At 40.1% G+C, this 14,038-nt stretch overlaps 1 protein-coding gene across 2 annotated transcripts; it reads left to right on the top strand.

The window, feature by feature from the left end:
• Nucleotides 1-4,576: 4,576 nt before the first annotated feature.
• On the top strand, nucleotides 4,577-11,039 carry arxa (aristaless related homeobox a). 2 transcript variants are annotated; one of them, XM_017453757.3, is made up of 5 exons: nucleotides 4,577-4,947; nucleotides 6,139-6,685; nucleotides 7,869-7,914; nucleotides 9,532-9,854; nucleotides 10,030-11,039. In XM_017453757.3, exons 1-5 carry the CDS (start codon nucleotides 4,770-4,772, stop codon nucleotides 10,295-10,297), a joined length of 1,362 nt encoding a protein of 453 aa, XP_017309246.1. In that variant the 5' UTR covers nucleotides 4,577-4,769; the 3' UTR covers nucleotides 10,298-11,039. The 2 variants fall into 2 exon arrangements, with proteins under 2 accessions (XP_017309246.1, XP_017309247.1); XM_017453758.3 differs by having other exon boundaries at nucleotides 9,998-10,172.
• The last annotated feature ends 2,999 nt before the right edge of the window (nucleotides 11,040-14,038 follow it).

Raw genomic sequence — 14,038 nt, forward strand, 5'->3', positions numbered from 1 at the left:
ATGCTTTTATCTACATTGAGACAACTGAGCTGATGAGGGTTAAAGGTCTTGTTCTAGGACCCAGCTTCACCACTGGACCATGTTCCTGGCTACATCCTTGATAATAAGGACATTAGGTTATACTTTGTTTTTCTGGAATTTGACTACGATTATGTGCATTTAGTGTTATGGAGTTATAGCTCTCAGATTGAACCTACTGAGAGAGAAAAATCAATAACAGGTCAGGTCAATCTAATCAAGCACAAATTAAATGATTGATTTTTTAAAATCATATCATATATATAGCAACTTCATGTACATTTCCTCCCAAATATTCCACTATTAATTAATCTATAGCGTGTATACTTCCAAGAGGTGGTCCTGGAGTCTCTATCAAAAACCAACAGCTTTACTATCAGGTTGGTGCTATTGTTAATGTTGCATGCAATAAATGAGAAGAAAAGTAGAATTTCTACATATGTTAAATAATAAAGAACGGAATGCAATGATGAGCACTGTGTTCAAATGTATTTTGTGCAACATGCGAAAGCCTTCCGTGTGATGCAGGGCAAGATCCTGCAGAACTGTCAGGGAGTATGAGATACTTTTCCTCTTTTAACACAACAACTGAACCTCGTTTGGCGTTAATAATTGGAGACAGGTGTGCAGTGCTGGGAAAACTCCATGAGCAATCAGACATTAATCAGACCAAAAGTCTAACATGGATCCTGTTTGACCATAGCACAGCTTCGTTTCTGGCTCAATAGACCCAATTCTGATTATTACTAAAATAATCTAAAATCACACACTAGAAGGAAAAACGCACCTGGATGGTCAACATCCAAAGCGGACCTGTACGCGGTGCAAAAGGTCCTGATATCCAAAGGGACACAGCTCTGAAACAAGCAACGAGCATCTCTGTGATGTTTCTTATTCTGAGAGGTTATAATATTATATTCTGAGAAGTTAATGATTGATTATAATTCATGCAGATGCAATAAATCATGGATGGTAATCATCACGGCGATGTTGAAAACCAAATCCCTTCAGTATGAGGACTACAAAACAACTACAAAGCCAAAACACTGATGTCATGCGGTCATACATTTTAAGGAACAAACACATCCCTGTCCTTGTCATGTGATTGACCCAATGCTCCAGGGTTATAGGCTCCACCACAACCATCAAGATGAATTGATGTTGTTCTATAAACATGTTAGATGGACACGCCACTGCCTAAAAATTCCATCCTCAGGAAATATTCCACATGAGAATATTATCTTCCAACACTGACAATAAGGATGTATTATGTGTCCACATGTTCCCAACCCTGCTCCTGGAGAAACCCTTGTCCTGCACATGTTAGGGATTACTCCAGGTCCAGTCTTTGGAACCTGTGCAGTAGTTTATAGAACACTCAATGCAACTCTCACCAGCAGTTTAAGCTCGAGCTGCCAGCAGATGGCGCTGCTTGCAAAAAAGCAGAAAAAACGCCGAAGCATTTGAGTCTTGGATTTCCTGCAGACATGAAATCAGTGATCACAAACCTTCCAGAAGATCCAGAACTCAGGTCCAAATCCATAAATCTGACATCTGCTTCAGATAATCAGTGGACTTGATTAGCCGGATCAGGTTTGGCTTGTGGGTTTGGATTGGATATGGAAACAGTGCTCCATGGTGATCACTGAGCTGAGATGGTTGTTGTTTTTTCTTTCGACTTTTCACACGACTGGAAAGATGTCACCATCTAAGACAGTGTTTTTAACGTTTTATTTATTTCTTTTTAATCAATTTCCTCATTAAAAGCTATTAACGGGCAAAGTGAAATGTCAGAAAATGAGGTAACGCAGAAAATAAGAGTGTGGCCTTTTAGAATCTTTGACAGTAGAACATCTAGACTTTATCCATAACTATTTTTTCCATAGGCTAATTTTCAAGATTTTCCAGACTTGTTTGTATAAGAGCAGACCTTTCTTGATGGATGTATAACGAAAAAAACAAAACAAAACAACGCACCAATTTCAAGGCATCAGGCGCGACGTCATTATTTCATTTCCGGTGTGGTATCCAAGCAAGTTTTGTTTCACCTTTAGTGTGTGTATCTTTTACCTGGGGAAGTGCTGTTCCTTCAGACCAGATCCAGTCATGCACCTTCAATATGTTTTCCTAAAGGTACAAAAAAGGCAGATTCATTTCGCTAGTTTTATTTCTGAAAGTGCGCACATGAGGAAAACAAAAACAGCCAGTCGAGTTTACACGCCACTCATAACACTAGACTGTTGTACAAATTATCAAGTTAGTCTTGTTGTGAAAATATGACACACGGTAGCATCGGGGGAATTGGAGGAGAGGGAGAGGGAGAGGGAGAGTGAAGCGCGCCGGCGCTAACAAGTGGCCCGCGCGCCTTGCGCTAAATAGACCACTGAAAATTAAATATGTGGAAATTGCGCCTTTTTTCCCCTCCTCTCCCTCAACCTCTCCTTCTCTCTCTCTCTCTCGTTCTCTCCAAACGTGTGTGCTTGTAATTAGTGCATTTAAACAAAGCGCGGATATCCTGCTGGCGGTAATAGTCCCTGACATTTCTTTTCTTGGGTTAATAACAGAGTGCGTATAAATGAATCAAATTGTGGCCCCAAATTACATAGCGACTTTAAATACGGGTCTGCATTGCGAGGCTGTTTGGGACCAAGGCGGAAAAAAAACGTTTTATATTGTTATTATTGTCATTAGTCTGTTGATCTGCTTTACAAATGCCCCAGAAGTTTAGAGCAGGAGTGTATTTGTGGCACAAATTTACTGCCTGCTTTTGGATATTAATTACATTGACTTGTGGATAATTGTAAATGAAAGACAGACTGCGCAAGAAAAACAAGCAAGAAACATTTACACTGAAGATTTCTTTTTTCTTCTTCTTCTTTTAGCAAACGTTTAGAAACCCTTTCGATCGCAGTGTAACAAACAGGCAGTCATCTCCAGAAGCCATAATTAAGGTCATAACATAGACTAGGTTGAGTGTTTTCTCGGTATTTCATAATTATTTCTTGATGTGCCTCTTCTCAGGCTGTAACAGAGCCGCACAGCTCTTTTTAGACCGCTGAAAGGAGAGAGTAAAATGTAGCTTGTTGAAGTTTCAGGATTGAATTCTGAAGATAAAAAAAGAGAGATCCTTTTATGATGGCTTTGAGCCGGGTCACGCCATTCACAGCAGGTTAAATAGACTTCTCAATCAACCTCTCCAGGCTCCTGAGTCCAGTTACCTGCGGGGCCATTATCACCACCTTCAACCATCTGAGACTATCTGATCGCTGCAGAGAGGACAAGCAATTAGGGGTGGTGTGGAGGGCTAGCGGGCTGTGAACAAGGCTACCAAAGTGTGAAAGGAGGCTATACCAGTTTTTGAAGGCCACCAGTAGCACTCAACTGAAGCCTTCTCCCAGTCACACCTTATGCGTCTTGTGATATCTAATTTACTATTATTATTCTTATTGTAAAGATAATGTACGAATGCAATGCATTTACTGAAATGATTATGAAAATCACATTTTATTGCATACATTTTTTAAATCCTGACCTGCAAAGCTATCCAGATGGGAGGATGTATCTTATATATATATATATATATATATATATATATATATATATATATATATATATATATACACACACACACACACACACACACACACACACACACACACACACTCATATATATATATATTATATACACACACACACACACACACACACACACACATATATATATATATATAATATATTATATATATATATATATATATATATATATATATATATATATATATATATATATATATATATATATATATATACACACACACACATATATATATATATATACATACATACTATATTTATTTTTACACTGCAAAAAAAATATTTAATAATACTTTTTTGTCCACTACATATAACAATAATAGTAATACTTATGATTATTATTATTACTGTCGTGAAATAAATTAAATCTTTAAAAAAATAATAATAATTACAATAATAGATGTGGGTTTTTTTGTTGAGATGTTTATGATGATCTAAAATAAATAAATCTTTTCATAATATAATCGTAATGTTAGATCCTATAATTCTATACGTGAAGACATTGTTTTACTATTATTACAAATAATGATTGATATAGGTTATTATTTATTATTTGAAATCTCTCCTTATTATATATTGAATTACTTCAATTAATACAAATAAATAGAAGTATGAATGAATTACACTGCATACAGATTTAATTGTGCTCATAAATAACAAAAAGATTCGCCATGTGATCTTATAATATATATTTATATAGTTGTAGCCACAAAGAACATGTCGTGCTTTTTAGATCCGGGGTATAAGTACTGCTGGTTTGATGTAATTGAACTGTGAATAAAACTGTCGGCTTTATTGGACTAATGTGTGTCTCTCAGGCCGGTGAACTTTAATGAGAAAACTGAAAGATCCCCCTTTTCTCCCCCGGGAGCCAATCAGATTGTCGCTCAACGTCAGTGCGGCGGAATGGAGAGAGGAGCTGCAGCGCTGAGAGGAGCTCCACCACACTTTACCATTACACACACACACACACACACACACACACACACACACATACACACACTCTCTCATACAGGGAGAGAGAGAGAGAGAGAGAGAGAGAGACCTCGGGTTACAGGCGCAGGGAGAGTCTATAGCCGCTCACACAAGCTGAAACTTCACTGAACGCAGAAGGCGGAAAAGAGGAAAAGAAGAGGAAATATACAGAGAGAGATAAAATGAACAGTCAGTTCGACGAAGATGCGCGAGACAGAAACGAGTGTAAAAGCAAATCTCCGACTGTCCTCTCCTCCTACTGCATCGAGAGCATTCTGGGCCGGAGGAGTCCCTGCAAAGTCCGACTGGTGGGCTCGCAAAGTTTAACAGCGCGACCGGAGCATGAGCAGCCTTCTGAAGGTACAACACACTCTCTCTCACACACTCACACACACACTCACACTCACTCACACACACACACACACACACACCCTCGAAAAGATTATGTGCTAACGGAAGTAAAAAAAAAATCTTTCAGGAACTCTTTGCAGCAGCGTTCCTTGAGATGTTCGAGAGGTTCTGCTTGTGACTGAACCCGAACAACCACTAAAAATATCCTCCTGTTTGAGATCAGACAGAACAGTCCAGAACAATCCAATCACTGAATATGATCATCTCGTAGACTTTTTCCAGCCTTTATCACGCGATACTCACTCACCTATGCGCTGTTTCTTCTTCTTCTTCTGGGTTATAACTGCATCATAAACACGTTAAGGCTTTACAGAAACGACCAGGAGATCGGACCTGGTTAAACTTCCAAACTCCAGAACTCCAGGAGCTGTGTATGGTTAAACACGCCATCACTGACAGAAAACAGTGCAGAATAATAACGTTAGTGTTAGCCTAATGTACATGCTAATATAAGAATGGGGGTTTTGTAGGCTACATGTAAATATAACCTATCTTTATTCAGCTCGTGCTGCTTTTATTTCTAAAAGAAAGACATTTGTAAAAATTAAAGACTGATCTGGATTTCTTGTATTGTTTGATGTAGCTATGTAGAAGCTGAAAAACAAACCTTTATATAATATAAACTGTTTCCTTCTCAATAAATATTAAAAAGTCTTGATATAAACCTTTGTGGAAAATAAATTGCAGTGTAAATAAATAAATAAATAAATGGGTTAGTTTTGTTTCGCTGGATTAATAATAATAAAAAAAAGTTTTTATAAATATTTAGTCGTACTGCTTTTTTTTTTTGGTACACTCGTACTGAAAATACCAAGAACCTCTCAGAGCCGTGTGTGAAATGATTATTTCGTTCATTTTATTTATGGGGGAAAAACATGGAGAAAATACTTTGCACCAGAGTTAGCTATGAGCTAGTTTGCACATGTGCATGAAATCAGAGATAAAATGACGTTGCTACATGAGTAAAAACATGCAGGTTTGCTCTGTCTCTCTCTTTACATAAAAAAAATCTAGGCCTATGTTATATATATATATATATATATATATATATATATATATATATATATATATATATATATATATATATATATATATATACACATACATACACACACATACATACATACTTTTTGGTTTCAGTTTCCAGCAAAGAGCTCTCGTTTGACTCGGACATGCACCTTCCGCCTAAACTGCGCCGGCTCTACGGCCCCGGGGGCAAATACCTGGACACCAACAGGGTGTTTCAGGAGCACGGGGAGAAAGGCGAGCTCGGCTGCGAGGGCATGAAGATCAGCCAAGCGCCGCAGGTCAGCATCAGTCGGAGCAAGTCGTACCGGGAGAACGCGCCGTTCAGCGGGCTGGAGGAGGCGCGCAGCAGCCCGGAGCTGGCCGAGCTCGGAGCGCTCAAGTTCGAGGAGGACGCGGTGAAGGAGGAAGAGGAAGAGGAAGAGGAGGAGGAGGCGTGTGGAGCCGAGCATGGCCTGTCGCCCAAGGACGAGCCGAGTCCGCGCAACGACGCAGACGTGAAGGACGGAGAGGACAGCGTGTGCCTGTCTGCAGGCAGCGACTCGGAGGAAGGCATGCTGAAGCGGAAGCAGAGGAGATACAGGACCACGTTCACGAGCTACCAGCTGGAGGAGCTGGAGAGGGCTTTCCAAAAGACACACTACCCAGACGTGTTCACCAGGTACGCACACCTATCCCAAAAATATTTAATAATAATAATAATAATAATAATAATAATAATAATAATGTACTGGTGGATAAAAATACATATATATTTCTATAACCCTATGAAATTCTACACGCATCTGAAGAAAAACAGGAAAATAATTATATAATATGTATTTATAAATTAGTCCTCGTTCATAAATATCTAACCTAAAAATAGGCATTTATTTAAATAAATGTATTCTAACAACAACAACAACAACAACATGTAAATATAAATAATCACATCCCAAACAACATTAAAACAAAAATACATACCTGCACTGTGATAAAACACTGGATTTCCTTTAAATAATATATCCAACTAAAATTCACTAAAGTTAAGATTATTTAATATTTAGCAATCACCCAATAATGCACATTTTATTCATGTAGCCTATTTATCGTATACAGGCCCATTTGTTGTTGTTTTTTCATATTATTAAAAAAAATATATCCTGGGTTAATAAAACAACGACTGTTTCTGTAAATTCATAATACGCGTTTTTAAGCCGCGACAGTTTGCGCATTTAATAAACTCGGATGTCATTGATGTATGACGAATCAACACTCGCATACATTTTATACGGAAATGTTTTACTTGTTTATTATCACGGCGTTGTGGAAGACAGAATTAATAACAACAACAATAGTTCCTTCTAATATTAGCTAATATAGCACATTTATTTTCCAGTAAATATCTACGTGCTCGTGCGATCATATTTTACTGAAGCAAATCATTTTACAACACTTGTTAGCTTTTTTGTCTTTCTTTAAAAAAATATAATAATAAGAGTATTTCCTTTCTCTTATAAATCGGTCGCATGTATTGACGGGTTTTTTTTGTGTTTTTTTAAAGCGACGTGGCTCGTAATTGTAATTGCAATCCGTTCTCCTCACAAAACGCTGAATAGTGATGCGGCTCCTGTCCAGGCCTGGAGGTTGAATAGACATTATTTCCGTCATTATGTAGTTAAAGCTTTCAGAAAGGAGCGAAGAAATTATTTTCTTAAAAAGCGAGTGAGAGAGAAAGAGAAGAGATCTGTACAATCTGAAAGAAAAAAAGGTGCTAACTATTTAACGGCTTCTGTTTGATTTCGTTATTGTCTAGCTACATTTTTCTGAGATGGCTGTAAAATCAGTGTGTGTGTGTGTTTCAGAGAGGAGCTCGCGATGCGGCTGGACCTCACCGAGGCGCGTGTGCAGGTAAAATGCTCTCTTCTTCTCTCCTTAAAGCATCAAAGAGCTCATTAAATTGTTGAATTAGCACTAAACCACGTCAGATCACATTATAAGACTATTTCACGCGTGCAAACCCATTCTTACGTCTGATAAAGTCTATGTTGTTGTTGTTGTTTTGTTTTTTAAAAAATAAATGTTATTAAGTTATGTCCTGAGACTGGAAATGGAATAATGCTTGCATTTTAATCAAATATTTATATTCACTTGCTATGCACATACATAAAAGAAAATAAAGCAGGAGATTTGGGGGGGGGGGATTATTTCAGAAAGTTAAGTATTTATAGAAGGACAGTGGTTTCTTCGTCTGTCTCTCGTTATATATAAGATTTAGTAGTGCGTTAAGATTTCCGAGAATTCCGGGGAATTGTGCTAAGCGACGTGCGCTATTTCTGGCTAATGGCCTATATTTAATTTCATTTGAAAGTGTAGCCTTCAACTGTGTTAAACGACTCCCCTAACGTCACGGCGGAGATCTCTCCTGTTATCGAAAGTTATTACATGCAATGGAGCGAGCGTTTTAACGGCAATTACGCGGACGCGCGCGACGTTCGTAAAAGCGCACTTAGCGCAAGAGCAAACACTGCTATTCCAGCGAGAAAATGGTGTTTGAATTCTCATCGCCCCTGTGCGGGTGGAGGAGGTGGTGGAAGAGGAGGAGGGGGAGGAGGAGTGTGCGAGGATAATGCTATTTGATTTCCCATTTTGTGATTGCAATAGACCAGCATTGATCCGATGCTTTGCACTTGGAACAAGTGAGACTATTAAAGGTGTTTGTCGCCCCCTCTATCCCTCACCACCACTACCCACCTCCTCCCAATCCTGCCTATTCAAAGCTTGCATGATCAAGCTCAACTCCCATAACCAAAGAGACAGTACAAACACATGGCAGGGTTATTGCCAACATAAAACAACAGATGTCTGTTTGGGACTGGGGATGAACAAATCACTTAATGGGCTCGATCAGGAGGTGATAAAACTCATAAATTCCCCAGGGGCCCTGTAATGCAAAAGAGCCCATGTGTGTGTGTGTGGGTTATAGAGTCAGTGTTGACAATGTCCTCATTGCGAACACACTCTTCTGCAAGCCCTGGCACTGTAGTAACCCATACACACCAGCAGTGCAGCCATGGATTGGGGCACCCGTGGGAAAGTTAAATAGCCTTTCAAAGTCACTTGCATTTTCAGGAATTTTCATTTAAAGCGTATTAATTGTTACTGGCCCCCGTTCAAGCCGTTATTCCCAAATCCTTTTGTGAACAAGGCTCTTAATTACCGCACTCCACCCCATTTTTTTCCCCCTCGGTGCGGCCTGAAACCAGATTTTAATTAGCAAAGTTAGGCTAACGGACCATAAGGGAGCAGGGCTTAGGGGTCGTGTAATTACCCTTGACTTTCCGCCTATTTGTCACCTCATTAAAGCGAAGCAAATATTGCAGACGGATTACAGTGTTGAGCTCAGACAAGCACGCAGAGCGGTAAACAAGTCGGAATACAAAGTGGAGCGAATGAACAAATGACAATAATAAGATCAACATTTTAAAACGTTGTCGATTAACGAAAGTCGTTCTTGTTCGTGACCAGGTGTGGTTCCAGAACCGTAGAGCAAAATGGAGAAAGAGAGAGAAGGCAGGAGTTCAGTCTCATCCTCCAGGTCTGCCCTTCCCTGGTCCATTAGCTGCAGCTCACCCCTTGAGTCACTATCTAGAGGGAGGCCCGTTCCCTCCTCACCCACACCCGGCTCTGGAATCGGCCTGGACTGCTGCAGCAGCAGCCGCTGCCTTTCCAGGACTGGCGCCACCGCATAATAGCTCCGCCCTTCCTCCTGCAACGCCCCTCGGCTTGGGCACCTTCCTGGGCACCGCCATGTTCCGCCACCCGGCTTTCATCGGACCCACTTTTGGCAGGTAGGCTGGTGTGATGAACAAGCTCACTGCTAGGAAATGTAGTATTTTAATAATCCTCTTGCTTGACCTCTGAGGAAGTTTAGGAACGTCCACATGATGGAGTCGCAAATTCGAAAATGGATTTTTTTTTTTTTTTTTTTTAGAATTGTCTAATCAGCTTGACTCTTCTGCTCAGACTTTTCTCCAGCATGGGCCCCTTGACCAGCGCTTCCACGGCTGCTGCTCTCCTGCGCCAAGCCACACCACCCGTTGAAAGTCCGGTGCAGCCACCCGCAGGATTGTCGGACCCTCCCACCGCCTCATCCTCTTCCTCCACCTCCACGGCTGCCGACCGTCGAGCCTCAAGCATCGCCGCGCTACGTCTTAAAGCAAAAGAACACTCGGCTCAGCTCACTCAGCTGAACATCCTGCCCGCCAGTGCTACGGGGAAGGAGGTCTGCTGAAGCTGTTGCTCTGAAAAAATAAACCCCTTGCTGAAAAAAATAAGAAAATAAGAAAATAATAATAATAAAGCATGACCAAATCCACAGTGCAACAGCACACTGGCAAGGCATCCAAGCCCTGGTGGCGTGATGCACTGTTACAGCGCCCATCTTATTGGACATCCTCCATCAAAGACCCGAACCCTAGTCTGCAATGTAGCTACGCTGCCAAGCAACAGCCAGTGAAATCATACTTAGGAAAACCACTCTATTTTTTTGTGGGGGGTCAGGGGTGTGATAACAGCACTCACACAAAACAGCAACAACTTCTCCTCTGCAAGAAGCATCAGCTCCAGTGTGGGACCAGAGGAGGGGGGTCAATATGCCAAAGGGAACTGCTAGAACCCTCCAAACCACACCATAACCAAATTCATCGACTGAGAAATAATAAAAAAAATTAATTCAACAACCTCCCGTCCTCTCCGTGAAGATTACTCCTTCATCCCTTGTGTTACGATCTTTCTTCAAAAGGACAATGATGGAGTTCAGATTGCTTGCTCATTGACCTGTTAAGAGTAGCCTATTTGTACATACACACATAAATATATATATATATACACACACACACACACACACACACACACACACACACACACACACACACACACACACACACTAGCACTGTAAAGATGATGAATTGAATGAAGGAAAACCTTAAGCTTAAAAGAAGGTGTACATTTGAAAACAATGAAATTGAAATTCACTTGATGTAGTATTGTATGAATGTTTCCTAGTAGAGCGCAACTTATGTTCATTTTACAGAATTTTAGGTTTGTAGATGATTTATTTATGTCTATATCCTGTGGACTGTTCAGATACACAGCAGGGCACACTGCTGTTCCACGAGACTCTTCTGGGTTTTTTTTTTTTTTTGGCAAAGCCAAGCAGAATAATAATGATAAATAATAATAATAATAATAAAAAAAAAGTATGAATAAATCAGCTGAATGAATCTGAAACCCCAACCATTATTTTACAGACACCTTGTTATTATTATTATTATTGTTTAATTCCGTGATTAAATTTAGACAGAAATAATACAATAATAACACCACACACAAATGTACAGCATGCATTCAGAAATAAAGTACAGAAGCAATATAATTTAGGATTTTTTTTGTTTTGTTCCAGTATGAATACTTCCATTTTAACTACTTAAACACCCTTTAATACTTTGAATAGCCCGTACAGGCCAGTTAATATATTAGTCGTGTCTACATCATTTTTAAGGAGTTATTTAATGCATAGAAAACAAGGGGTCATGATTTTACGCATTTTACGAGAAATAATAATAATAATGATAATAATAATAATAATAATAATAATAATAATATATATTATATATTTATATTAAGTGCCGCAATATTATTATTCCTGCAAATATTTTCTTCGTGGCTGTGCTTTAATTTTGTAAAAAAAAAAAAAAAAAAAAAAAAAAAAAGAAGAAAAAAAAAGGAAAAAAAGGTGTAAAGAGATGATTATTCGCTCCATTAGTCGTGCTTATATTCATGGCGCTTTCCAATTCCACCTGTTAACAAAACACGCATGAAGAAGTTTCAGAGGCCGCAAATTGAACTCGACATGTGTAATGCCGGCTAAATCGAGGAGAGTCTTTTCTTATTAATGAAGTATCAACTAGTTTATCAGAATGTCTTTTCTCTGGATTTAGTTCCCTCCCTAAAATCCTCTCCGCTGGATTGCGATGCCATTACAGCAATCAATGCGGCTCCTTTCAGCCAAGTCGTTTTGACCCGTCCATGGTGCCGAGGCAAATCGCGTGAAATTACCTCTAGGATTAATTTTCCCTTCTTCTTCTTAATCGCCTACTCGCGGTGAAAAGAGTCCCCTTTCCTTGTTTTACACCCGCTAATCCGACTCATTTCGACACCACAAACAAGCAGGATCAGTGGAAATGGAAATAAAGCTTTATGAAGATGGGTTAGAAGAAAGAAAGGGGGTCTTTCTCTCTCTCTGAAACGTTTGTGACTCTTCAAATAATTTATTCTCACTAACTCCGTGCACTAAGGACCCCCCCCTCTCTCCATCCATCCATCCATCCAAACTCCTAGAAGTCCATATTAAACATTTGACATGCCATGCTGCCTGACAAGAGAGGTAGAATATGTTCAAAGGGGCATTAAGGAGGGAGGAAAAGAAAAGAAACCCATTTTCTCGACAGCTACAGCATATGAGGACTATTATATTTAACAGGAACCTCTGGAGCGCAGGGCTCGACCACCTCTCCACCTCCACAACTACTTATGTGGGGCTTTTATTTATGAGATTATCACGAATTCTTCAGCCTAATCTTATTATTAGTTTTAGTAGTAGCCTAGTAGTAATAGTATTGTGAACATTATTAAGGAAAGGTGACACAATGAGCTGGCAAACAAAGGAACTCTCGCGAGATCTTTGGAGAACCTGGGTAATTAAGAAAGGTTTATTTAAAAAAAAACAAAAAAAAAAACACGACAACAAAAAGAAAGTTATAAGCCGTGATCAAACATTTATCATCACATCAGCACCAAGCTAGGTCTGAGAGCTCACAAAAAGTGTCGCACATCAACTTTTTTTTTTGTACTTGATTGTGAATTTCTTGAGTCGCGTCTGGAACGGATAATAATCATGACGCGTTTTTTGCGGCTCTCGGTCCGGCCGCAGCGCGATTGGATTCGATTGGCCAGGCCGCTGGAGGCACTGAAGGCGCTTTGATGAGGCTCTCGTCTCCCATTTTGGAGTCGAAGTGAAGAGAAGAAAATAAAATAAAAAATAAAAAAAAATCAGTGAAAAGGCTGAATGGCTGGGGGGCCCCACTCGCACCGCGTCCTCTTGTTACCCCTCCATTCCCCCCTCCCTGTGGGCGCGCCTTAATTCCCCCGCGTCTCTTTTACTCTCATCCAATTAGTTCAGTGTATTAAGCGGTTTATCATCTCATAGCTCACCATTGAAGGAAACAAGGGGAGCACTTTGCAACGGGAGCGGCTTTTCCTTTTGACACCCACAGCTACTTACATATTCCTCCGCGCAATGAATAATAGCGAGAGAATGGCGCACTAATTCCCTCATCAAAGGAAACCTTGTCCTACTACTATTTCTGGTCCGAAGGCGGGCAATAAAGCTTAGCAAGACACACACACACACACACAGAAAAGGAGGGAGAGTGAGAGGGAGAGAGTTCTTATTAGCTTAGTGAGCAAAATGAATGCAAAGCTGTGCGGCCATTGAGCGAGCCGCAGTTTGAAAACAGCCTCCGCTGGCACGATAAACGCTTTTGGAGGAATGAGTCACTGAAACCCAAGTCCATGCACTGATGACTTAACCTCGTACAGTGCGCGGAATAAAATATTTATTATACACTTTACACAGGCTAGCGCATATATATATATATATATATACACACATATATACATACACACACACACACACACACACACACACACACACACCCCTTCTTTTAAGCTGCACTACTTATTCAGGTCATGTAAAGTATTTTGTCGCTCCGACGCACAGCAGATGTGATATAATAAATATATAAATTAACTTCTCAAGCGACACGGGCCTCCGCATGAGCGCTGTCCATCACACACACGCGCACACACACACACACGGGACTAAACCCGGGCCAGAACGCCACTCTGAAAGTGTACACTCTCTGAGGTCGATGCCATTAGTGGCTGTCGTCTAAAGTGATTCAAGCACGGT

Source organism: Ictalurus punctatus, chromosome 23, assembly GCF_001660625.3.
Source record: "Ictalurus punctatus breed USDA103 chromosome 23, Coco_2.0, whole genome shotgun sequence".
Lineage (NCBI taxonomy): Eukaryota > Metazoa > Chordata > Actinopteri > Siluriformes > Ictaluridae > Ictalurus > Ictalurus punctatus.